General features: G+C 43.1%; 2 protein-coding genes across 5 annotated transcripts in view; one reads left to right on the top strand and one right to left on the bottom strand.

Annotated features, from left to right (window-relative positions):
• ACAD10 (acyl-CoA dehydrogenase family member 10) overlaps positions 1-10,574 on the bottom strand; it is a 50,672-nt gene extending 40,098 nt beyond the window's left edge. For 2 of the 3 annotated variants that reach the window (XM_036823657.1, XM_036823655.1), the window contains exons 1-3: positions 10,474-10,574; positions 5,320-5,519; positions 997-1,145 (exon numbers count right to left, since the gene is read on the bottom strand). In XM_036823657.1, coding sequence (XP_036679552.1) covers positions 997-1,145; positions 5,320-5,506 — 336 coding nt within the window. In that variant the 5' untranslated portion in view covers positions 5,507-5,519; positions 10,474-10,574. Of the gene's footprint in view, positions 1-996; positions 1,146-5,319; positions 5,520-10,473 lie in introns of those variants that run through there. The other variant, XM_036823656.1, reaches the window with a different exon arrangement.
• Positions 10,575-10,677: 103 nt separating this feature from the next.
• LOC118879877 (BRCA1 associated protein) overlaps positions 10,678-26,704 on the top strand; it is a 30,973-nt gene continuing 14,946 nt past the window's right edge. For both annotated transcript variants that reach the window (XM_036823026.1, XM_036823027.1), the window contains exons 1-6: positions 10,678-10,929; positions 12,970-13,131; positions 13,807-14,005; positions 15,170-15,359; positions 21,217-21,330; positions 22,982-23,130. In XM_036823026.1, coding sequence (XP_036678921.1) covers positions 10,848-10,929; positions 12,970-13,131; positions 13,807-14,005; positions 15,170-15,359; positions 21,217-21,330; positions 22,982-23,130 — 896 coding nt within the window. In that variant the 5' untranslated portion in view covers positions 10,678-10,847. The remainder of the gene's footprint in view (positions 10,930-12,969; positions 13,132-13,806; positions 14,006-15,169; positions 15,360-21,216; positions 21,331-22,981; positions 23,131-26,704) is intronic.

The following is a 26,704-nucleotide window of genomic DNA, read 5'->3' as shown; positions in this document are numbered from 1 at the left end:
TACGAACCGAATGTCAGTTTCTGATCAATTTTTGTGTTTTTAAATTCAATCTCTGTGGGTTTTGAAAACCCTTATTTTATCATGTTTCAAAATCTGCAAGGCCAAGTCTGCTATTTTGATACACACGCACATTTTACAAGAGCTTTATTGAAATACAATTCACATACCACCCAACTGACCCATTTAAACTGTAAAATTCAATGCTTTTTAATATATTCACAAAGTTGTGCAACTATCAACAAATCAGTTTTAGAACATTTTCATCACCCTAAAAAGAAATCCCATACCCATTAGCAGTCGTTACCCATTCCTCCCCCCGACACCCCAATACTCCCAGTCCTAGAAAATAACAACTCTATTTTCTGTTTCTATAGATTTACCTGTTCTAGACATTTCAAATAAGTGGAATCATACAATATGTGGTCTTTTGGGTTGGCTTCTTTCTGTCACTTAGCAGAATGTTTCCTATACATATATTTAAATATTTATTCATTTATTTAAAATTGAGGTAAAAACACATAATATCAAATTTACTATTTTAACCACTTTGGGTGACATTAAGTACATTTACTGTTATGTAACCAAAACCACCATCTATCCACAGAACTTTATTATATCTTAAATTATATTTTAGCAGGGTTATTGTGAAGGTACATGAGTTAATACAAATAAAGAGCTTAGAACAATGCAGAGCCTTTCCAGAGAAAGGCTCAATGTTATTACTGCATTAAACAAGCTTTCTGATCAAAGCCATTATACAACTCCAGCATCAGATGAACAGTAACTGATGGAGAGGCTTAGTACGTAATATTTTTACTTTTTCATTCGTGTAGTTAAAATTGAGTACCTGGGGATGGAAGAAATAGCTTAAAATCTTATAACAGGTTATTAGGTTTTCCCTTCTTTATTTTTAGTTTAACCAACTTAATGGATAAGTGTTGCAACCACTATTCTAGGCAAAAAGAATATGGAAATTCAAGTATGTTTATCACTCACAATTTCAGAGCAAAGTCTCCCAAATTTTTGTAGGAACTCCTCTGTTGTTATCTCTGCTCTCATAAATTTCATCCAGGGCCCATTTTCGCCACCTGAGATCAAGGCCTTCAATATAGTTCCAGAAGGGATATGATTCTGTACCTCCCATTCTACCGGAAGTAAAACATATGGTAAGTGAAACAGTAATATATGGACAAACAGCTGGGGTTTGGGGAGCAGGGGAAATACCATACAAGTTCCTGTGGCATCACTGTGGTGTCAAGTGGGTTCTATTGGGAACTCAGAGAAATTCAGGAAATGGAAAATCTCAGCTTGGACCTCCAAGGGAACAGCAATAATAATCTGTGTAACTGAGGGGACCATACTGGTGCCAAGCGTCAGGTCCATACCACCACCTTGAGATGACTCTGGACACTGCAGTACGAATTTTCTTCCCTGTTCTCTCATTGGCTGGTTCATATATATTAGGTCACTCACACAGTCCTGGCACATGGTAAGGGAGTGCATTAGGGAATAAAGCAGATTCTGACAGCACTCCAAAACGAGCCCTTCATTTTGTAAACCGTAGTAATCCTTCAGAGCAGTGTAGCTGGTACACTGAAACATTCACCTGGGGGCGCTGTCTTTGAGAAATAAAGAACAAAATTCTGTCCATAAAGAGCTAAGGCAGTGGATGGATTATTATTGTGTATACTGGAAACACTGGAACAGGGGTTACTTTTTCTTGTACAAGGGTGTTTTCTCTTTGTATAATATACCTGTTATGAGGCAAAAATATATACAGCATTCATAATTATATCTAAGATATATCAATAAAATACATTAGCACATATCTTTTGTTTAATGTAGTACCTGTGCATTGAAAATATTTCAGACAATATAGAAAGGTATAAAAAAGAAAGTTAAATGACAAAGCAATCCCATTCTTCAGAAATCACCAATGTGACCAATTCAGTATGTCTTTTGAGAATAATAGGACTTTCAAAACTCAATCCAAATAATAATACATCTTTAATTTTAGAACTAAAGTTAGAGCATTTTTTAGGATCTTAGAGCTGGCAAGCATGCAAGGAAAGGGGCACTCTCATATGCTGTTGATGGGGGTGTAAACAAATACAACCTCTATGGAGTGCAACATTTTAAATACACATTTACATTTGACGTAGTAATTCTGCTTCCAGGAATTTCTCCCACAGATATATTTATAAAAGTAAGCAAAGATTATGTACACGGCTGTTGTGCAGAACTGCTCACAATAAAAACTAGAAACTTGCACGTTACTAAAGGGCTTGTTAAATCAACCATGGTACATCCATATGATGGAATACCTTGTAGATGTTAAAATGCATAAACTAGGCCAAGCGTTGGCAAATTATGGCCTGGGGGCCAAATCTGTCTCCCATCTGTTTTTGTAAATAAAGTTTTATTGGAACACAACCACACCTACTTGTTTACTATTGTCTATGGCTGTTGCTGGCTCCAATAGTAAAGCCATACAGAGACTGTATGGCTCGTGAAGCCCATCTAGTGCCCTTGACAGAAAAAGTTTGCTAATCCCTTAACTAGACCTATGCCTACTGATGTGGAAAATTTGGCAAGATATTCTACTGGGTCAGAAAAAAGGAAAGGTACATAACAGTGTGTACAGTATGACCCAATCTGTGTAGACACAGTTTACACACACACACACACACACACACACACACACTCACACACACACACTCACGTATATATAGGCAATTTTTGGAAGGATAAACAAACTTTTCACAATGATAACCAATGAAGCCTAGGACTAACCAGGGAGGGATGGAGGTGACAGTAAGAAATTTGTCTTTGTATTTTTTTTTTTTTTAGGTGCACTTTTATTTATTTATTTTTTATTGGGGTATAGTTGTTTTACAATGTTGTGTTAGTTTCTACTATACAGCAAAGTGAAGGAGAGTTCCCTGTGCTATACAGCATATCTTTGTATTTTTAAAAATATCCTTTCAGGGCTTCCCTGGTGGCGCAGTGGTTGAGAATCTGCCTGCCAATGCAGGAGACACGGGTTCGGGCCCTGGTCTGGGAAGATCCCACATGCCACGGAGCAACTAAGCCCGTGAGCCACTATTACTGAGCCTGCGCGTCTGGAGCCTGTGCTCCGCAACAAGAGAGGCTGCGATAGTGAGAGGCCTGCGCACTGCGATGAAGAGTGGACCCCGCTTGCCACAACTAGAGAAAGCCCTCGCACAGAAACAAAGACCCAACACAGCCAAAAAATAAATAAATTAAAAAAAAAATATATCCTTTCAGCACCAACTATTTAATAAATGAGGTTGGCATAACTGAGTTTCTGTATAGAAAAAATTTAATTAAATCCCTGCTTCTCACCATCACAAAAATGAATTCCCAACAGACTAAATACCCAAATCAGAAAAAAAAACCCTCTAAAAGTTAGAAAACAATATGCAACGTCTTTATGAACGTGAAGAAAAAAACGACTTCCTTAGCCTAGTCTCATAACATGCAAGCCATAAAGAAAAACACAGATGATTTTGATGACATCAAAAATGAAAATTTGGGTATGGCAAAAACATTACAAATATAAAATAAAAACACAAGTCAATAATAACAACCACCACAAGACTTACTAAGTGCTCCAAAGATTCCAGGCACTGCTGAATAACATACCATTTAAAAGTATGAGCAGGACTTGAAAAGGCAGAGGTGGCAGGGAAGGGTAGCTTTGATCAGAGAGAACAGAACTTGCGAAGGCACAGGAGTATAAATACATTTGACAAGTTTAAAGAGCGTCAAGTAGTCCAAGGTAGCCGAAATGTGGGCGTACATAGGAAATGGCATGACGAAAGGACATGAGAGCTGGCTGTGAGAGGCCCTGGAACCAGGTAAAGCTTCTGGTTTTAATCTAAGTGAAAAAATGCAGGCCCTCAAGGATTTGAAGCAGGAGAGGGAAGGGATAAGATGTGTGTTTCAGAAGGGCAGTTCCAGGCACTGTGTGCAAGGTGGTGCAAAACCCAGAAGGCCAGAGGTAGAGTTAGGAGTTAGGGGGCTGATGTGCCAGTGCAGGCGGGAGAATTTAGGAATCTAACTTGTGTAGAGGCAGTGGCAGTGGAAAGAAGCGAATAGGTTCTCAAGACATTCTGGAGAAAGCTGAGAAAATCCCTGCCAAGTAACCTTTATGTTCTCTGTAAAAGGAGACTTGGCTGTCTGCCAAGTATGAAGGTTTGGTCTGGGGAAGTATGGTGGCTCCGGGGGGAGTTTGGAACAGCCCTGTAGTGAATGCAAGAGGAATATGAGTGGAGGAATAGAGAAGCTGAGGGCTCAACTGCAGCTGGAGCCAAAAAAAAAAAAAAATAGCTCACCTAACCAGTTAGCAGAGCTGGGTAATTTTGCAACCAGGGGCACAGAAAACCTGAAGTTGGGTTGATTTAGCATAGAAAACTGCCCAATCAGCAACCACAGTAAGTCAAAAGAACAGGGGCAGCTGTTTGGTCCTTCTTCCTTCCTGCTGGCTAGAATGGGAATGTGATGGCAGAAAGTGAGGCAGCCAAGCCTGACCCATGTGGTGAAAGTGGAAATGAAGTACACTCACAGCACAGCAACACAATGAAAAGAGCCCAGGGCGCTGACATCACAGAGCAACACACTGGCCCAGACCACCTACCTGGACTTTCATGTGCAAAAGAAATTAACTTCAGTCTTGGTTCAGTCACTGTTTTGTTAGGTTTTCTAACACTTCAAGCCAAACAAATCACACTTAAGTCAGTTGAACTGAGTGGGTAAAAAGGTAATACCAGGAGGGGCTGAAAAAGGAAGGATCAGAGCCTAGAGGTTTGATCTTGTAGTAGCAAAAGCAGGTTTAGAAGGGAGGTTGGTGGAAAAGGAAAGGCTATGATCAGAGCGGGGAGGGGGGCTCAGAGAGGATTTCAGGATTCAGAAGTAGTTCTCAGGGAAAGGTAGTTAAATTCCACCAATAACATTAACAACAATAACAACAGCAGCTCGTCGTTTATTGAGAATTTCAGGTGAGCCAAGCACTCACCCTGCTAATCAAGTGCTCTCCATGAATAATCTCATTTAACCCTCCTCCAACCCCAAAGAGGTAGGTACTATCATTGGCCGTCATTTAATGATGAGGAAACTAAGACTCAGAGCAGTTAAATAATTTGCCCAAGATACTCAGCCACTAACTGTTGCTTGGAATTTGATTCAAGAGCAAGTATAGTACCCACTGGGACACACTGCCATCTCCCCTCACCACCCTCCTTTCCCCCACCCCTACCCACCACAGTCTCCAAAGGTGAAGTAGAATGAAGAGCTCACCTGCAGCCACTCTCCCTGGAGAAGGAATGAGAACTCCGCCCATGTCAAAAATCACTGCTCTGTAGGTGCCGCCTCCAGAATGTGTCCATCGCCAGGCTCCCTGGTGCCTGCCCTGGACATGTTTCACGAAGACCGCCCTCCAAGCTTGCTGGAGCTGTGCAGACTGCAACAGCCGCCTTAGGCACATGTTGGGGCCGAGGCTGCGGAGAAGGCACAGGACACAGTTTGCCGTCACTGCCTCCAAGCAGACCTCCACCCTGGTGCTCAGGGTGGCACCTGCACACCTCCTCTGACCTCCAACCAGGGCTTCAGACACCACCAGAGCGAACGCAGTATCTCCGCCCTCCCTGACCACTCCTTGCCTAAGTTCCTTGGCTCAGGAAAGGGCTCCACCGTTCTCCCAGCCACCCAAGCTGGAAAACTGGATTCACCCCGACTTCCCTCAGTCCTCCAGCCAGACACCTCCGCTCCGGGTGCTGTGCACGGCCCATCCTTCCTCCCGAAGCTCTCCATCTACCTCTCTCCACTCTCACTGCGTGATATCAAGCACGGACCTTTGCAACGGCCTCCTAACTGGTCCCCCTGCCTCTTCTCAAACCTCATTCTTTCTTCACTCTTCAACCAGTTATCATTCAAGATTGCAAATTTGATCATATCCGAACCCCATTTAAAACCTCCAATGGCTCCCCATTGTCCTCAAGATAAACTCTCAGTTCCTTAACCTGCCTGAAAAGGCCCTCTGAGTTCTGCCTCTCCCCTTTCGGCCACAGCTCTCCCTCGTATTTCATCTTAACCGGGGTGATCGGGACACTCAGGTCCACGGCAGCTCCCTCAAACACGTGATGCTCTCCTCCTGCTGCCAGGCCTTCGGGTATGGTGTTTCCTTGGCCTGAATGCTCCCTTCCATCTGTTACATGGCTAACTGCAAATTGTCCTTTAGGCTGTAGTTTACCTGTCACTTCCTTCATGAAACCTCTTCCGGCTACCAGAAGAGCCCAATGAGCAGCATGCCCTGTACCCACCTCCTCCTAGCACTCACGATGCCACCACACCATCACCCCTCCTACAGAGCAGGGCGATGTCCTCCTGATTGTTCTCCATTGCCTCTTTTCTAAACTTACTTTCAAAAAGTTCGGGAAAAAAACCAAAATACACATAACAGGTACACGTGTACATAGATATATAAACATGTATAGACATAAATCAAATGTGGCAAAATGTTAATAATTAATCAATCTTGGTGAAGGGTACATAATGAAGGGTATATGAGAGATCATTGTACTATTCTTCAACTTTTCTGTAAGTCTGAAATAAAAACCTGGGAAAAAAACAAAATAATTAAACCAAATTCTATTTGCAGTCAGTTCCACTTGAAAATCTTGAAGCTTCTCATGCGATGTCTATGGTTAAAAAGCTTACTAAGAAGCAAGTTAGAGCAAAACAGGTTGGTAAGACAGCCTGCCTGTTCATGGGAGTCACTTTAGTGCCACCATAAGGACTAAATAAACTCTGTAAGATTCTAAAGAAAGGATTCTTTTTTAAAAAATATTTATTTATTTATTTGGCTGCGCTGCATGCAGGATCTTTGTTGTGATGTGCAGAAATTTTAGCACCGGCATGTGGGATCTAGTTCCCTGAGCAGGGATCCAACACGGCCCCCTGTATTGGGAGCACAGAGTCTTAACCACTGGACCACCAGGGAAGTCCCTAAAGAAAGGATTCTTCTTTTTTTTTTTTTAGAAGTATTCGTGATGCCATTCTTTATTAAGGTATCAAATAACTGTATCTGGCCAGACAGCCACCTAAAGAAAGCATTCTTAAGAAGCAAATGTTCAAGATGACATAATGTGCTTCTTATGTAATTGGAAATTTGCTGGATTGGCGCATGAATGCTGAAATGAAAAATGTAAAGACTGATTTGCATTTTGGGTTTTACCTACGTTCCTACGCCATGGCCAAAGTTAGTGGTGGAAGGAGAAATTTATTTATAGGCTCCTAAAAGTGTCAACACATTCTCTGTGAGGGCTTAACAGAGATGAAAACTGTCTCTGGATCTAAAGGGCTGACTTTCATCCTCATTGAGGACACTGCCCTCCTCATAATCCTGCTAATGGATAAGTGGGCAACACTCCCACGACTACCTTGCTTCTTCCTTCCAACTAGAAATGATAGTTCTAGCCACTTCCCAATGCTCTCTTCGGAGCAGGTTAGCGCTGTGATTTCTCATACCTCCTGGTACCTCCGTGGTACATGCCCACTGACTGGAATGTCTTCGCCTGTTTATCTGCTGGTAAATTTACACTATGTTTTACATCACAGCCTCAGCTTTACCTCCTCTAGAGAGGCTAGTCTTTCTTTTTCCTGGAAGACTCTGAAACTACTTTTTTTTTTTTCACTCTCATTGCTTCTTCTCCATACCTTCACTAGGAAACTTACCCCATCACACAGTTCCTGTTTTCAACTCTATCTGCTCCTCTACTTATCAGCTCCTTAAGGAAAGGCCTATCTTACTTCATCTTTGTATATATCCATCCCCTAGGACCTAGCATGGTGTCTAGACACATAGCACATGCTCAGTAGAAACATGAGTTGGAAGGATGAATAAACTGGATGAATCAGAAAATAGGGGATAACCATCCTTTGTGGCACAGTGGTTAAGAATCCACCTGCCGATGCAGGGGACACAGGTTCAGCCCTGGTCCGGGAAGATCCCACATGGCGCAGAGCAACTAAGCCTGTGTGCCACAACTACTTAGCCTGCACTCTAGAGCCCGAGAGCCACAACTACTGAGCCCATGTACCACAACTACTGAAGCCCACGTGCCTAGAGCCCGTGCTCCGCAAAAAGAGAAGCCACTGCAATGAGAAGCCCGCGCCCCGCAAAGAAGAGTAGCCCCCGCTCGCCGCAACTAGAGAAAGCCCGTGCGCAGCAACGAAGACCCAATGCAGCCAAAAATAAATAAATAAAATTTAGGACTTCCCTCGTGGTGCAGTGGTTAAGAATCCACCTGCCAATGCAGGGGACACGGGTTCGAGCCCTGGTCCGGGAAGATCCCACATGCCACGGAGCAACTAATCCCGTGCACCACAACTACTGAGCCTGTGCTCTAGAGCCCGCGAACCACAACTACTGAGCCCACGTGCCACAACTACTGAAGCCCGCAGGCCTAGAGCCTGTGCTCCACAGCAAGAGAAGCCACTTCAATGAGAAGCCAGCGCACAGCAACAAAGAGTAGCCCCTGCTCAATGCAACTAGAGAAAGCCCCGCGCACAGCAACGAAGACCCAATGCAGCCAATAAATAAATTAATTAATTAAAAAACAAAAAAACCCCAAAAAAACCAAACCTTCTAAAAAATAAAAATAAAAAAAAAATAAATAAATAAAATTTAAAAATTAAAAAAAAAAAGAAAATAGGGGAACACAGGGGGCAGGCATAGTGATTGGCAGCCACAAAGAAGTGTAACAAGCCCAATTTGCCCATCTCTAGAGAATAATTCTAGTTCCCTGAAACTGGCATTTTCCTCCTCTACCGTAAAGAATATGTCTTCTCTCTGTCTCTCAGAATGAGGTCAGTATGATGATGCAGATTTGCTATCTAAATTATGCTTTCATAAATATGCACACATAGTGTATGTTTCCACATATTAAACAGATAGTTTAGTAGAGATTGAGTGTTGGCTCTGGAATCAGATTGCCTGGGTTCAAAGTCTAGCTCTGCCACTTGCTAAGTGTGAGATCCTGAGCAAGTGACTCTCTGAGCCTCAGGTTCCTCTTCTGTTAAAATGGGAACAATTATACTACCTGTCTCATGAAGTTGCTGTTACGATTACATAAGATAAAGTATGTAAAGCACTCAAGTTAGTACCTGGCACACCATTAAATGTTATCTACTACTGTAATATACTACTAAAAAGTTCACATAAGGGACTTCCCTGGAGGCCCAGTGGTTAAGACTCCACACTTCCACTGCAGGGGGCACGAGTTTGATCCCTGGTTGGGGAACTATGATCCCACATGCCAAGTGGCGTGGCCAAAAATTTTTTTAAATAATAATAATTTTTAAAAACTTCATGAGGTCTCATATATTATATGCATATAGCAGGTGCAAATGGCATATGCAGTTTCACAAAAATCAGACGGTCAGTGGGGGCAATTTTGGCTCCAAGGGGACGTTTGGGAATATCTGGAGACATTTTTGGTAGTCACCACTTGGGACATGCTACTGGTACCTAGTGGGTCAGGGCAGGGATGCTGCTAAATATCCTATAAAGCATAGGACACACGCACACCCCAAAGAATTATTGAGTCCAATAATGTTAATAGTGCAGAGGTTGAGAAACCCTGATATAAACAGTGTATACTGAAACTAACTCATAGGGTGCAGCCACAAGCTATAAATATCATTTGGTCACATTATATGCATATACAGTCCACACACCTATACATGTCCACGACGTGCTGTCCACGACACCTTTACATGTAATGGTAGCATATACCTAGAACAGCGTTCTGTCACATATGTGCCATATATGTATTGACTGTGGCTCTCCATGTCTACATGCTAAAGGCAGTCTGAGGTACTGGAAAGAATGCTGACTCTCAGAAAAACTGATGTAAATAGAGTCACAGGCTCTACTCATTTCATCATCACAGCTGTATAGGGATATTATCCCAATTTTACGCAAAATCTAACTCAAAGTCACAAAACAGGTGAACAGGGTCTACTCATTAATAACAGGAACTGCGTGTTCATCTCATTCACCCTCAGTACACATCTGTGAAGAGATGGGGCAGGGAGTGGGACCCAGATGTATCTCCATCTCTGGGCGTTTAACCAGCCCACCGCCCTACCTTAACAGAATCAGAAACCCTGCAATCGAGTCCCGACTCCCGATGGGTCCTCAGAGAAGCGTATTCACCTCTCTGAGCCTCAGCGCACCTGTCTGTAAAGCGTGGCTGACACAAAGCAACCCTGCCTACAGCTAGAGCGAGAGATCAAACAGGACAAAAAGAGGCCAGAGCTCTCCGCAGGGCGCGGGTTCCGCGCACAATTCGGAGACCTCGCAGAGCCAGAGACCCCTCGCCGTCAGATGAGCTGGGATGAGGGAGAGGTCTCTCAGACAGGCTAACTCCGGTCTGGGCGCACACCCACCGATTCGTCTACTGGGCGCCCAGCTTCCGGTATCCCAGTGACGTGCCACCTCCACAAACTCTTCGAGATCCCGTCCCGAAGGGCGCAGGCTCACCTCCCCGCAGACACACCAGTCACGTGCCTGCCTCCGCACCCAATCAGAGGGCGCGCTGATCCGAGCATGCGTAACCTCGCGGGTCAGGGACGGCGGCCGGGAGGCAGAAGTGGAGGGTGTTGTGGCTCAGACGTTGGTGACGGAGCTGCTGCTGCTGAGGCGGCTGCGGCGGAGCTGAGGCGCGGCGGCGGCGCTGCTCGCCCCGGGCCGCTCGGCCTCAAGGCTCGTCTCCCAGCCTCGCCTGAGCCCGCCGGGGCTCGCGCCGACCAGCGCCTGCCCTATGAGTGTGTCACTGGTTGTCATCCGCCTGGAGCTCGCAGAACACTCGCCGGTCCCCGCCGGCTTCGGCTTCAGCGCCGCTGGTGAGTCCGCGGCCTTGCCGCCTCCCCCGTAGCTCGCGCCTGGGCCCCAGGGGCTCGTCCTCCCAGAGTCCGGGTCCGAGGACGGGCCGCGACGAGGGCTTTCGCCTCAGTAGGAAGCCGAGAGGTGGTTGGGATCCCTCTCATTCCCTCTGTCCTTAGGAGGTCTTCCCAGATGTCACCTCTGGGAAGCCTTTCCCGGTCCCTCCTTCCTGGTGCCTCCCCATCGGGACTCTTTATATTTGGCGCGTCGCTCTCTCCGCCCTGGGTTGGGGCCGAGTTGTGCGAGTTGGTTTCCTCTACGTTTTGTGAAGGCAGAGACGGAATCCCCAGCTCGCTGACGGCCCCTGGTTTAATTAAATCGTTCCTCTTTGAAAGACTATTTATTTAAGCGCCCTGTAGCAGTAGTTATACTTGTAATTAAAACGTGTACACTTCTGGTATCCGAGCACTGTACTAAACTCTTCGTGTGCACTGTTTCTAATTATCTTCACGTAACCCTAATAGTGGGTGTATGACCCTTTTACAGAACTGGGAAGCTGAAGCCCAGGGATTAAGTGCCTTGCCCACGATCATTTGTCAGTGGCAAAACGGGTATTCTGCCTCAGAGAGCTGGACTTGAGAGTCTGAGCTCTTCATTCCCAGCCACACAGCCGCCTCAGTGAGGAATGCAGGTGTGGTTCTGCTCCTTGGACCTCCAACAATTACCTAACAACAACATTCGTTCAAGAAATAGTTTTTGAATGTTCACTCTCTGTTGGAGCTTTAGTTGTGTGCGGAAAGGGATGTGGTCCTTGCTTTAATGGCACCAGCAGTTCAGTTCGTGGAGACAGATGCAGTAAATAATTACAAAATAAATGTAGGGACTTCCCTGGTGGCGCAGTGGTTAAGAATCCGCCTGCCAACGCAGGGGACATGGGTTCGAGCCCTGGTCCGTGAAGGTCCCACATGCCACGGAGCAGCTAAGCCCGTGCGCCACAACTACTGAGCCTGCGCTCTAGAGCTTGTGCTCCGTAGCAAGAGAAGCCACCGCAATGAGAAGCCCGTGAACCGCAACGGAGAGCCGTCCCCGCTCACCACAACTACAGAAAGCCTGCACGCAGCAACGAAGACCCAGCCCAGCCAAAAATAAATAAATAAATTAATTAATTAATTTAAAGAATAATAATAAATGTAGAATTACAGCTGTGACAAATGTGAAGGAAAGGAAAAAAGAGTTTGGAAAGCTATTACAAGAGGATGTGTCCGGTTTGGGGAAGGGGCCTGGGGCTGGTAGGGATGGTGTCGTTGGAAACTTCCCTGAGTATGTGAGTTTTGAAGCTGCAAATTAAAGATTGAATGTGATTTAATAGGCTACTGAGTTCTGAAAGTCAACTAAATTGACATAGGTCACATATACACTTCTACATGGGTCAGTCATTGATTCATTAATTTATTCAACAGATCTTTAAAGAGCTTCCAATGTGTGGTAGGTATTGTAAGTGCAAGGGATACAGTGATGGGCAAAACAGGCCTGATCTCTGCTCTGATACAGCCTATATTAAGGATATTCCAGTCGAGTTTCCAAATTCCTTTTCCATTTTTGTGTGTTTTAGTGATTTAAGACAATGATCATGGATTTCCAGGGCATGATAGCATAAGGGTGTTTAAGAAGACTACCCCCAAAAGTTGTTAAAAGTTTTGTTTATTAATGGACTTGATACCTTCATTTGGGGCTCAACACACAGTTTCACTCTACAGGTGTTACTAAAATGTTGGTTCATCTGAGCATAATCACTCTCGAAGCTTTTATCTCGTTCATTTGCTTTAAAGTGCATGGTTTTCACTAGAACAGTCCTGCATTGCTGAGTTTATTGCACCGGGCATTAATTGACTGTCAGGCACTGCAGGAGCCCCAGAGGTGAGTGAGATGACCACTGCAAAGGCATCTTACAGTCTTGGGGGAGGGCAGCAGAGAGAAAAGGAAAACCTATGGATGGATACACTGAGAGTAGAAAGGAGCTTGTTTTATTATCAGGTATTAATCATTCATGTGTTCTTTAGTCGGGGAAATGTCTGAGGAGGAGATCAAAAAGAAGACACTAGCTTCAGCTGTAGCCTGTTTAGAAGGGAAATCACCAGGGGAGAAAGCAGCGATCATACATCAGCATCTTGGCCGTCGAGAAATGACAGATATGATCATTGAGACCATGAAGGCCAACTCAGGTATGCTTCCTAAAACCCTAGAAGACTATCTTTTGTAACGTAAACCCACGGTTGCCTGCTTTATACGCGGTGTTCAATGAAACATACTTTTATCTTTTACTGCCTTTGTGCCTTACATGAGGTCGTTAGGCCGCATTTCAGCTTCTCTAAATATTTCTCCTAAATCAATCCTAACAAGCTAGGTTGACAGCTCTACTCAGTGAGGAGAGCTACTTACCACATAGGTCAGGGGCAGATCATGTTGAATCCAGGTAAACATGTTGTGACTCCCCCTGCTCTGCCAGCTCATTCCGTCCAGGGGAATGGAAGTGTATTGCATCTCCAGCATGGAGAACTGGTAGGTTTGGTTTTCGAACTTAACAGCCCTGAATATTTATCCCACTTAGGAGTGCACGATGGAAGACACCTGCCTTATTGTGGTACTTCTAAATGTAAAGGCCACTGTTGAGTCTCTGAGGGTGTTAATGACATTTGGGGCGGGTGGCGGTGGGCGGGCAAAGAGCACTTCCTAGTTGAGATGCCCCCACAACTCTGCTGTTCTGTGAATGTAGTTCTCAGTGCAGTACATTACAATTTCTCTTCCAAAGTTTATTCTTCTACTCAAAGTTTTCATCTGATTAGAGTCCTTCAGCATATTTCCTATCAGTTTATAATCCAATTTTTGGTTTGTGAAAGATGAGCTGAAAGCTACAGTGGAAGACAGGAAGTCTTCAGAAGCATCCCCCACTGCACAGAGAAGTAAAGGTCACAGTAAAGAAGGTGTAAACACTGCTCCGGATTCTCCATCCAAACAGCTTCCAGACCAGATTTCATTCTTCAGTGGAAACCCCTCCGTTGAAATAGTTCACGGTATTATGCATCTGTACAAGACAAAGTAAGAAAATCCTTTTCTCTTTTGAGTTTGTCTGTTTTTTGCCATAGGGCAGAGGAAAATCTCTTGCCCTGAAGGGAAGTGGGTATTTTAAGCTTCAAAGGGATAGTACTTTCATATACTGTGTGTTAAAGAATTCTTAGATGTTTTATATATGGTTAACTCTCGTACATTGGGTCAAAGCTTCTTAGGAAAGAATCGTGTAGATTCACTTGAGAAAATACCTAGGAAAATATTCCCTGAGAAGGTAGGCATGCAGGTGATTGGGAAATTGAAAGGAAGGAAGATAAAAAAGAAAAGAAAAGAAAAATTCTAAAAGATCCATAACATCATTGTAGACTCATGTTCCCACCAAATCTTTACTAAAGAAGCTGCTAAGAAGTCACATAATGGGTTGCAATTTCATCACATCATTTTACCCCTTTCTGTGGTCCAAATAAGGCTTGCTGGAGGCCAAAGGAAACGAAGGGTTTTGCTAGTCTACAAGCTGGGCCACCAGCTCCTTGGATAATTGGTAGCTGATCTCTTTAAAGGCTGTCCTTGTCCTAACTTGTTTGCTAGGTTCCCACTGGGAAGCAGAATACTCGGGTAGTCATTTTGGATCACAGCTATTGAAGTGAGTTTGCAGCATTTCAAAAGCAAATTGCATTGTGGGAGGTTTTTCTTTCCCCTCTATTCCAGCTATTCCAACCCAGCAACACTTTCTGTAATCTTCAGAGTCATATTCTCATGGTTCAGAATTTTCCTTCCTACATTTAGAGCTCTTTTCTCTTTGAGACCCTTTGAGAGAAGTCCGTAGTTTGAGTTGTGCTTCTACATTATCTAAGGATAGTTCTTACTAGAAAACTAATGAGAGCAAAACACAAACTGCAAATTTTCCTGATGGAGATTTATAACCATAACAAGCCTTTAACTGAAGATTAAAAATATCAGTGCTGGGTATAATGTAGAACATTTCAAAGCTTACCTTAAACTCCATTGCAGGTATGTTTAAGGGATTCTGCATTTACCCATGTAGTGTGTATTTTCAGGTAGAATAACAAGCTGTTTAACTTGATTTATAAAGCATTACACTTTTTTTTCTTGGACATAAAAGTTGTGTAATTAGTGTTGTTTGCACTAACTATACCTCATCTATTCAAGACAGTCTAATTATTGTCTTATTAGTAAGATGACCTCCTTAAAAGAAGATGTGAGGCGCAGTGCCATGCTGTGTATTCTCACAGTCCCTGCTACAATGACCAGTCATGACCTTATGAAGTTTGTCGCCCCATTTAATGAAGTAATTGAACAAATGAAAATCATCAGAGACTCTACTCCAAATCAGTATATGGTGCTGATAAAGTTTAGTGCACAGGTAAAAGTTAAGATATTAAAAGTCTCTTTGCCACAGAAACTGTGTTTTTGAAACTGTTTGATACTAGCCGTGTGTGATTTACTGCATTTTGCACTTCAGAGTCTTGATATATTCTAGAGTATTGTTGTAATTCTAGAAATATTTCTAAATTCATCAGCAGACATGCAGTTCTAATTCATACCTGCTATTTTTTATAAACCGGATTGAGTATGAAATCTAGGGTTGTGTGTGTTTGTTTATCCAGTAGTAACCATTCCAGTAGAACAAGAGTTCCCAAACTTTCTGAAGTTAATCCTGTATTATTATTTGCCTTTATAAAACTGTGCCCCTGCTTGTATCATCCTCTTTTTAGTAGATATTCTCTGGCACATTTTAGAAAACAAAATCAATTAAAAAAAAAATTTTTGGTGACAGGAGGGGTTTTGTTCACACTCCTTGCATCGTTAAAGATGCTTTAGAGTTCTTTTTTTTCTTTCATGTATTTTATTTATTTATTTATTTTTGGCTGCATAAGGTCTTCGTAGCTGCGCACATGCTTTCTCTAGTTGCAGCAAACTGGGGCTACTCTTCTTTGCGGTGCGCGGGCTTCTCGTTGCAGTGGCTTCTCTTGTTGCGGAGCATGGGCTTTAGGTGCGCAGGCTTCAGTAGTTGTGGCACGTGGGCTCAGTAGTTGTGGCTCACGGGCTCTAGAGCACAGGCTCAGTAGTTGTGGCACGTGGGCTTAGTTGCTCCTCGGCATGTGGGATCTTCCTGGACCAGGGCTCGAATCTGTGTCCCCTGCGTTGGCAGGCAGATTCTTAACCACTGCACCACCAGGGAAGTCGCAGAAGATGCTTTAGAGTTCTAATTGGAAATCACTGCGTTAGAGAGACAAACACTGAAAGAATGGTGATATTTTCAGCTTTTAAAAGTATTTGCACGTTATAACAGAGTTTTTGACTTAGGAACGTTTTGCCGTCCAGTCCATCTCATTTGTTGCATTAAGCATCATTCTGCATGCGCCTCAGTTCTAAAGATGTTAGAAAGATATTCTCTTGGTTTTTATTCTTAGGAGTATTCATGTTTCTATGTGAATATAAAAATGAGGTAAGTTTTAGGTATTATCCAGGTTATTAAAGGGCTGGCTACCTTATCCATAGGTTTCATTCAATTTGTTTTTATTTTATTTTTTTATAGCCTGTTACATTTTGACATTTCATTAGGTTTTGAAATGCAGCTCTGTCCAAGTTACTTCTTTCTCACCTCATTGATAAACAGTCTTCCTGAATTTGCCCCAGATAAACAGTTCCAACTTGCAGATTGGCAAAGAAATGAGTGTGCCTGTAGGATCACTTGCCATTGCCTCTGACCAATCACCAAGATTTGTGGGTAATAGGAAGCCCATGACACAAGGCCCGTTTGTCATCTCCTCATTTCAAAAACCCAGAGTTGACAGCAGTAGCAGCCATTCATTGGCCGTGGGAACAGAATTAAGAGAAATAAGAGTTTGGGGCTTCCCTGGCGGTCCAGTAGTTAAGACTCCGCATTTCCACTATAGGGGGAGCAGGTTCAATCCCTGGTTGGGGAACTAAGATCCCGCATGCCACATGGCCAAAAAAAAAAGGAGAGAGAGAAATAAGAGTTGGATTATATTTGTACCTGTTCAGCGGGCCACCGAGAAAGAACCCTTAGTGTGGAATTCCGTGTACAAGAGGGTACACAGTTGTTATCTTTAACCTTTACAAAGCACCACACCTTTGAGGGAGACGTTTAAAACATGTTTCAACGGTTCTGTAAGCTTAGACTTCACAAGTTGACATTGAGAACCGAAAAGCACCTCACAGCTGCTTTCACTGAATGTCAGAAGACCTTCCAAGGTTGCTGAGGAACTTTCCAAGTAGTGGGCAAGTGGTATTTTAAATCTTTTTGAATCTAATAATAAGGGTATTGATGATAACATGCAACCTTTATTGACTGCTTATTCTGTACCATTCACTCTGCTAAGTGCTTGATGTGCATTAGCTGATGTAATCCTCACTACAACCCTACTGTTGTTATCCTAGTTTTACAAATAAGGAAACTGACTACAGAGAGAGGTTAGTGATTTGGCCAGGGTTATACAGCTAGAAATAAATGACTGAGCTGGGATTTGAGCCCTCACTTTTAATCCCTAGGGTGTAGTCCTCTTCCAGCAGGAGTGGGATGAAAGTGTGGGGAAGGGAAGATATTCACTGTTTGCCAAAAAAATTGTGTAATGGCAGTATTTTGCTTATAGCTCCTACCGAACAAGCAAGGGTGATAAGTAACACAGGGAAAGTCACAGAAAGAGACTGGGGAAAAATGTTTAAGAACATATTAGACTTTTTATTTAGTCTGAAGTGTATTAAGCCCACAGCACTAACTTGTCTAATAAACCCACAAACTTCCCTGTAGCACATGCTGCCCTTCACAGTCTGCAGATAGTGCTGTGGAAATTTTCTGCTACTGTTAATTGATTTTCTTTGTACTTCTGCATTGTCTCTCCACCTCTGTCTTTTGACCAAGTGCAGGTTGCTTAAGTTGACACATGTTTTCTGAGACTGTGGTACAGCTTTCTGAGTGCTCTGTGAGGATAGAACCCTTGACCTTGGTATCATGAGTTGTATTATTTATCTGTAATGCTAGATCTTAGGGTCTAAGGCTCATCCTATCAGGGATTTTCGAAGGCCTAAAATTACCCTCCTGGTGTAAGACTTGAAGTTTTTAAATTAATATTGGGCCCTAATGAGAATAGACTCAATATCACCAATTCTTGAGTAACTTACTAGATGTCAAGCCTGTGCTAAGTGCTTTTCATGCATTAGCTCCTCGAGTCCTCTCAGTTATGCCATAAGGTAGGTGTCATTATTTTCATATTTTATAATTGAGGAAACAGACATGAGTGAGACACTTGCCCAAGGCCACATAGCTAGTAAGTGTCCGAGTTATGATTCAAACACAGGCAGCCTGACTCCATGGCCTGGGCAGGTAACTATATTCTTATTCCTTTGTTTTCCTCATCATAGAATTTTATTAAGAACTAATAGGCCTTCTCTATGTCTTTTATCATTTCTTGAATTTCTGTTGGCCTCATCTTTCTTTATGCTGGAGGTGTTAGATGTGCCTACAGAGTTGTACTGTGCCCCTTAGGAAATTTAGTCTTTGGGTAAGGAATTTGTAATTCAGGATACAGGGAAATAGAAGGGGATTCAGTTTTGTAGTTGCTTGGGACAAAAAAGGACAGATAACCTCTCAGTGGAGCATGTTGACTCATTTTCACTTAATACGCTTAGGCCAGCCCAGGAGATAGCTCTTTTGAAAAGGAAAAATGTGTTCTCAGAAGTAAAAATGTGATCACTGTGACAGTAAAGGAACCTTGATCATAATAGGTTTTTCTTTTTCTGAGTTTATGGTGAGAAAAGAACAATAAAATCAAAGGACTAGAAAAAAAACAAAAGCTGGGTTTCTTGAAATTTGGGGCTCTAGGGCTTCCCTGTTGGCGCGGTGGTTAAGAATCTGCCTGCCAGTGCAGGGGACACGGGTTCAAACCCTGGTCCAGGAAGATCCCACATGCCGCGGAGCAACTAAGCCTGTGCGCCACAGCTGCTGAAGCCCGCACACCTAGAGCCCATGCTCCGCAACAAGAGAAGCCACTGCAGTGAGAAGTCCGTGCACCGCAACAAAGAGCAGCCCCCGCTCACCACAACTAGAAAAAGCCCATGTGCTCAGCAACGAAGACCCAACACAGCCAAAAATAAATAAATAAATTTATAAATAAATAAATAAATTTGGGGCTCTCTACAGTGCAGGCAGGCATTTTAAACAAGAGTGGTTTCTTCTGTGTTTTTTGCAGTTAGCTTCAGGCTTTTGTGCATTTCAGTGCTGAGTTGAAGCAGGAACCACATGGATTTTGTTCCCTGCTCTTGTCCTTTGCATAGCACAGTGCCCAGCATGTGCTTGGTGCTCAGTAAATATTCCAGCCAGTGAAGCGACATTTCCAATACCAAGATTTTAAAGAAGATAACAATGTGTTCAAAAAGTATACTTCTTTGGTATAGATAATTCCCCGAAGAAAGAAATAATTTATCTCATGTTGAGTCGATTTTGTCACATCCCCAGTATCACAAACCTTGTCCCTTCCTCTGAGGAGGCTTGGGCACTTAGGGAGCATCCACAGAGCTGGAGGTCTTTGGCTGGGTCTGCTGTTCTCAGCAGCCACATCTGCAGCAGCTCCTGCTGGTGCCGGAGGCCCTGCAGAGCCAGCCGTGGCCCTCATTTCCCTCAGTGCGTGAGTCCAGTTGCTCACTGTGCTGCTTACTCATCCAAAAGCATTTCAAGGCATATCTACTGCTCTTGAAAAATGGGAGAAGCCATTTGGGGCTGCTGCTTCTTAGTGTTAAAGAGATTTATTGTCCAAGAACTGGCTTTTAACATTTTGAAGTTCAAATACACAGGTTGTTTCCTGAAGGAAAGCCTCCCCACCCCACCCCCAAAAAGGTCCCTGCAAAATCTGTGTTCAGAATTGGTCATCCTTCCTTAGAGGCTTAGCTTACTTGGTCAGATTAAGAAAGCATAGGTAATTAAGAATCCACACTTGAATTACATCATCAGAGTGCAGTGAAAAGCTGCTGAAAAGCTTAAAGTGGCTGTAAGATTCAGACCGTATGAGGGTAGACGGCCAGGACTGGTTTTGCCTGGTACAGCTTGAATCTCGTCCTTGAGGTTGATAGTGCGGCATTTCCTTTTGCAGAACACCCTTCCTCTCTTCAGGCAGCTTGTCTACACTGGTGAGGCCAAAGCACACAACTTCCTATCTTTGGGCTGATGCCTGTGTGAGCGTGAAACCCAGATAAGCCTTGGCCTCTCAGCTGCCTCTAAAAATTGCTGAGTTTTAAAAGCTGGAATTGTCTCTTTGTTACTTTCTATTAAGGCTAGACTGGAAGATTTGATTTACTTGTGTCCGTATTCACAAATGCACCTGTGCCTTTGCAGCTTTACCTACAGGGGACTGTTTCCCCTGATTTTATCTGTCTTCCACTCCAAGGGAACAATATTGTTAGTATTTTAAAGGCTGGTTCATCTTGGACCTCTTGACCTTGGCCAGAAGTTTTGCTTTTGGTGTTACACACTAGTTGCTTAAAACCTCCTGATAGGATCCTTATCTATCATATATTACTATTATTATTATTACTGGGTTTATTGAAAAGAAGGAATTGGCTTTTCACTCCATACCAGTTCCACTGGTCCTCTATTTTTTCTCACATAGATGCTGACATTTGTTTTAAAAAGCTCTTCTGTAGGGAATTCCCTGGCAGTCCAGTGGTTAAGACTCAGTGCTTTCACTGCCAGGGGCCCGGGTTCAATCCCTGGGTGGGGAACTAAGATCCCGCAAGCCATGTGGTGTGGCTGGGGGAAAAAAAAAAAGCTCTTCTGTAACAATCATTGCTTATGATTTGGTTCCAAATAGGCTTGACTTCAGTGGCTGTGAAAGTGCTGACTAGAGGCAAAAAAAAAGAAGAAAGAAAAAAAATGATATCAAGGGAAACGTTGACCATTGTTGGTTGAATATGTATTAAAATTGTAGTAGCTGTCAGTTTATTGCACTTCAGTATCTTCTGCTAGTTCCAGTAAGACTATCACGTATCAGGAAAAATTGTAGAGATGTAGGATATTGACCTGCAGGGTACAGTTAGCCTGTGAACCTGCTGCCATAGATGTTACTTTTGGCGGTTGCCTTCTCTCCTAAGTATAACTTTTAAAAGCTGAAGAACAGAATAATTGAAGCCATGTATCTTGAATAGAAAGCACGTTTTCAGGATATCTCTCTTAACTTTTTCCTTTTCCCCACTGGTTCACCTAGGCCGATGCAGATAGTTTTTACATGGCATGCAATGGCCGCCAGTTCAACTCAATAGAAGATGATGTTTGCCAGCTGGTCTATGTGGAGAGGGCTGAAGTACTGAAATCTGAAGATGTAAGTGTGAATAATTCTTATATTTGATATAAACATATCAGAATGGTATAAAGTTGAAAGTTAAGATATCTGTGGAAATGTCCAGAATAGGCCAGTCCATAGAGACAGAAAATAGATTAGTTGCCAGAGGCTGGGGGAGAGAGAAGTGAGGAGTGACTGCTAACAAGAACAAGGTTTCTTTTGGGGGTGATAGAAATGTTCTGGAATTAGATGGTGGTGTGATGGTTGCACAGCCTTGTGAATATACTAAAAACCACTTTAAACTGGCAAATTTTATATATGTGAATTTTATCTCAATTTTTAAAAATTGTCCAAAGTATTTTTTTTAAAAAAGGATATTATCTGTGTTGTTGAAATTGAATATGTATCTATTCCAGATGGATGAAACATTGCCTGGAGCCTAAAAGAAATGTTTTTGTTTGAAATATTAACCCTTAATCCTCGTCCTGATTTTTGATTCTGTTTTGATAGCAATTTATGATTCCTCTGATCTCCCACCCTCCATGGGAAGCTTTCCTATAATACGTGCCGTTTGAATCATTTTATAAAGTAGTAGATCCAGCTCGGTTATGCTTTTAATATTTCCTTTCTTTTAAAGTAGCCCTAAAGGTCTTTTTACCTTGAATTCAGCTTGATAGGAATAAGTTCTGATTAGATTGTTCTGTCATTAGATTAGGTAAAATAAAAATTGGCAAAGGATAAAATCAGTCTTCCCTTTTGCCAGTTGCTGGGCAAGGCCTCAGTTTTAGAAATTCCTTTCTCTAAATGAACACGGCTTCTTGAGAGATTTCCTGTAAATATCTTCTCTTCAGGGACCGTAGATTAATGTGACTTTTCTCAGTGTGTCCTTATTTGTACGCCTTACCTTTGCCTCAATAGTCCCACAGTTGGCAGGGCTTGGGTCAGACACCGCTGTGTTAGAGGTGCCTTTCTTGACCACCTAGATTGTTATGCCCACTATTTCACACCCTGTTCTTTCATAGCAGTTATAACCATAGGTAATTATACTTTTTAAAATGTTTGAATTTTGTATCTCTCTCTACTAGAAGTCTAAGCTCTGTGAGGACAGGGACAGACTTTGTTTTCTGGGACTTACTGAATCTGTTTTTGCTCACCACTGTCCCACACCTAGAACAGTGTCTGGCACACATAGCAGGGAATTAATAAGTATGTGCTAAATGAATAAATAAATAAAATCACTGTTGTTGATACTGTTAGCACTTAGTGGAAAGTGTCAAGTTTTAATTTACTCTGTGGAAAAATCATTCAGATACACTCCTGTTCTCCTGCTTTTATTCCTTTGTGTTCTAGTATAGTCATGGCCATTCAGAGTTAGAGCAAGGAGTCTGGTAACAGAAGATTCTGGCAGCAGTCTCCCTTCCTAGAATGTCAGCTCTGTGAGGGCAGGCATCCTTGTCTGCTTTGTTCGCCACTGTATCCATAGTGCCTAGCACAGTGCTGGGACTGTAGGAGGTGCTTAATTAATATTTGTTGCATGGATGAAAATCTTACCAGTTTATTTTCATAAAGCAATATTGAGAACATCCTGCCAGCAGTCAAAAAGCAACAGGAAAACTGTTGCTTTAAAAAAAAAAAAAAAATTAGAACCCGTGGATGACAAGTGAGGCTTATTCGAGATGTTTCCCTGTAGGGTGCCAGCCTCCCTGTGATGGACCTAACGGAGCTCCCCAAGTGCACAGTGTGTCTGGAGCGCATGGACGAGTCCGTGAACGGCATTCTCACCACCTTATGTAACCACAGCTTCCACAGCCAGTGTCTGCAGCGCTGGGATGACACAACGTGAGTGCAGGAGGTCACCCCCCTACCCTGTCAAAGCTCATTATTACCCTTTCCCAGAATTAAGAACAGCCGCCCCCCAAAATGAACCACTCCAAGTATTTGACTTTATAAACCTGGGTACCACGATGGTGAAGAGGTCACATAGAAGGGCCTTCTGTGTTTCTTCTTTGCTTTCCTCAGTTCACGTGAGGATCAGCATTCCTAGACCAGGTCCCTTTTAGTATGCCAATTCTGAATCCTTACGGAATGTCCCAAAGCAGCATGAATTGTTCTTTCCTTCGAAGAGCCAGAAAATGAGGTGGGGGGGGGGGGAAGTTTAGCTTTGAGGCTCTCATGCTAAAATGACATCCAGGTGTAAAATCTTGTTTATCACCTGCACTTTATGTCTACTCTTTACTTTGGCTTTCTTATCAAAGAGTGCTGGGCTACAGCAATCTGACGTTTTGGATTTATCATGTTGTTGATGGCTCGGTGGCCAGTAGTAACAGTAGTCACTGAGTATGAGGCACACACACGCCCATGTCTCCTGTTTCCCAGTGCAACAGAGGCCCTATTTGTACGGTGGCATTGTGCAGACAAAGAACTGAGGTGTAACCTGTACTTTTTTTTTTTTTTTCAGTCAGAGGTTGCTGCTCCCTTTGCAAACTGCATTGTGGGCCTTAGCTAGAAAGGCCTCGTGGCCTTCAGACACTGGCCTCGTGGGTTTCCCAGTACAGAGAGGAAGGTGCAGAATCAAATAATCACACAAATAAATGTGAAATTACAGCCATTGCAAGTGTTACAGAGGAGCAGCGTTGCAGCATTGTGACTAGAGAATAGGGCCCTGACACAGCCAGGGCTGTCTGAGAGGCAGCATCTCAGGGAGAATGAATAGGAGTTAGCCAGGTGAACAGTGGAACCGGCGAGAAGGCAGTATAGGGGAGGGGGTGTGCACGGGAAGGGGGAAATCACCTTCCAAAGCCCAGGAATAAGGAGGGGCGAACGTCCACAGGAGTCTCTGTTCTCTGCCCCCACGTGGTCAGCTTTACAGAGCAGGGGCCCTGGCTGGCTGTTCCCTGCGGTGCCGCTCACACTTAGCAGGAGGCGTGGTGCATAGGAGGAGCTCAGTAAATATCTCTGAGCAAATAGACCCTGGCTTTTCCATGGCTTGTTTACCTGGAGAAGAATCTTGCCCCAGTTCTGTAGAGTCCTTGGTCAATTCTGGGGTATCATTTGAGGGTTCTTCAGAGAATTGTCCAGGCTTAAATTTGCCTTGAGTAAAGCCACGCTGAGATGTTTGTGTTGCATAAAGTGTCTGTCTGTATCTTGTGTCCATCTGCTACACCGTTTAAGTTCTGGATGCTTCTTTGTTTCCTGCCACTCCAATTTTACTTTCCGTACAAGTTAATTTTTGTAAAACCATAGCATTTTCAAGTTGGAAGTTTCCTCAGGGACCATCTTGTCCAACCTCCTCATTTTATAGAGGAGGAGACAGAGGCCCAGAGGTGAAAATTAGCATGCTCAAAGTGTCATGACAGAGAACGAATGCCAGAACTGGGTCCAGAATTCAACCCACCGGGCAGCTGCCCTCAAAACCATACCGTGCCTTCAGCAAGTGGGTTTTGAGCCTCTCTATGTGCACAGTACAGTGCTATGTGCTGAGGGGGAGAGAAACAAACACAGACCCTCCTCAGGAACATTGATCTGCTAAGGGAGAGTCACACATACATGTGTGCATACAATTCGAGATAGAGATGAGAGAGAGCCAGCTCCCCCGCTGGGGTGGTCTGGAAGGGCTGCTTACAGAAGGCGGTCTTGGTACCAGGTCACGAAGGGTGGTTTTTTGTCAGGGAAGGACATTCTGAGAGGATTTCCCCAAATATCTCCTCAGGAAAATAAGATTACAACTCAAAATTATTTTTGAAGGGAAGGCAGGAAGAATTGAATGAACTGTTATTTTTTAATAGACAGATGAGATGGTATATCATAGAGTGCTAATTGTATAGTACAGATAAGTTTATTTTTATAATTTTCCCCCCTTTTTCCTTTTTATCCTCAGGATCATACATTTCGGAAAGATCATTTTGGCACAGTATAGAAAATTAGATTTCAGAATTCGTTTGCTGTTTTCTTATCCCACCACTACCACAGCTGCCACAAAGACTGAACTGATGACACAGAGCTAGTTCCTACTTTTGACAAGACTGCTTGTGGCATCCTAGCTGCCACTTTTTTTTTTAATACATTTATTTATTTATTTATTATTTATTTTTGGCTGCATTGGGTCTTCGTTGCTGTGCGCGGGCTTTCTCTAGTTGTGGCGAGCGGCGGCTACTCTTTGTTGTGGTGCACGGGCTTCTCATTGCGGTGGCTTCTCTTGTTGCGGAGCACGGGCTCTAGGCACGTGGGCTTCAGTAGTTGTGGCTCGTGGGCTCTAGAGCGCAGGCTCAGTAGTTGTGGTGCATGGGCTTAGTTGCTCCGCAGCATGTGGGATCTTCCCCGGCCAGGGCTCAAACCCATGTCCCCTGCATTGGCAGGTGGATTCTTAACCACTGGGCCACCCGGGAAGTCCCTAGCTGCCACTTTTGTTACTTCTTCAAGTTTGTCCTGTCTTCTCTTTTGGCACTAAAGAAAGAGACAGACTAAATCCTTTAGCTTTCTCTTGGGAAACATAGTCCTTTATCTGTGATAAGAACTTAGTGTTCTTCCTGCTTATTTCCATTTCTTGGTTTTATCTATTCAGTAGGGTAACAAACTGATACTAGTTATATCTTGAACATTCTTTCTTCTTGGTGCCAGTTCACTTAGCCTCAACTATCACCTACTTTCTGTCATTTTTGCCCATTGGCCACAAATATTCGTGACTGGTACTTAGCATTACTTTGTCTTGAGTATAAGGGTTAATGGATTTTTTTCAATTTTTTTTTCATTTTTATTGAGGTATAATTGACAATCAAAAATTGTATATATTTAAGGTGTACAACTAGATGACCCGATATACATCAACACTGTAAAACACTCACCACAGCCAAGCAAGTCAGCATATCCATCACTTCACACCTTTACCGTTTTCCCTTTTTGTTTTTACTTTTCTTTTTTTTTTGTCGTGAGACCAACCAAGCTCCACCCTCTTAGTAAATTTTAAGAACACAGTACAATATTGTCAATTATAGTCAACATTGATGTATACCAGTTCTCTAGAACTTACTCATCTTGCATAACTGAAAGTTTGTACCTCTTGACCAACATCTCCCTGTTTCCCCCTTTTCCCAGCCCCTGGTAGCCACCTTTCTGCTCTGTGTATCTATGAGTTTGGCTTCTGTGCCGTTTTTATTGGCTTTTTGTAAATTGAAACTTTAGTACTCACCGAGCACTGGTATCTTTTTCCAGATGAAATTCATTGTATGATAAAATGTTGTATGTGTTTCATGAAGTACATTAACTTTTTTTTTTTTTTAGTGAAATTTACTACAGAATTTAGTTTCAACTCTTAGGAGCAACCTTGAGAGGACAGGGTACATTTTGGATGATTTAAAACTTTGAGAAGTTGGGGATAAGGTAGATTGAAGTAAAAATATGTTGTGGTTAGCCAGAC

Source organism: Balaenoptera musculus, chromosome 14, assembly GCF_009873245.2.
Source record: "Balaenoptera musculus isolate JJ_BM4_2016_0621 chromosome 14, mBalMus1.pri.v3, whole genome shotgun sequence".
In the NCBI taxonomy this organism is placed as follows: domain Eukaryota; kingdom Metazoa; phylum Chordata; class Mammalia; order Artiodactyla; family Balaenopteridae; genus Balaenoptera; species Balaenoptera musculus.
The sequence above is the reverse complement of the archived record's forward strand: the minus strand, read 5'-3'. Positions and strand labels throughout refer to the sequence as shown.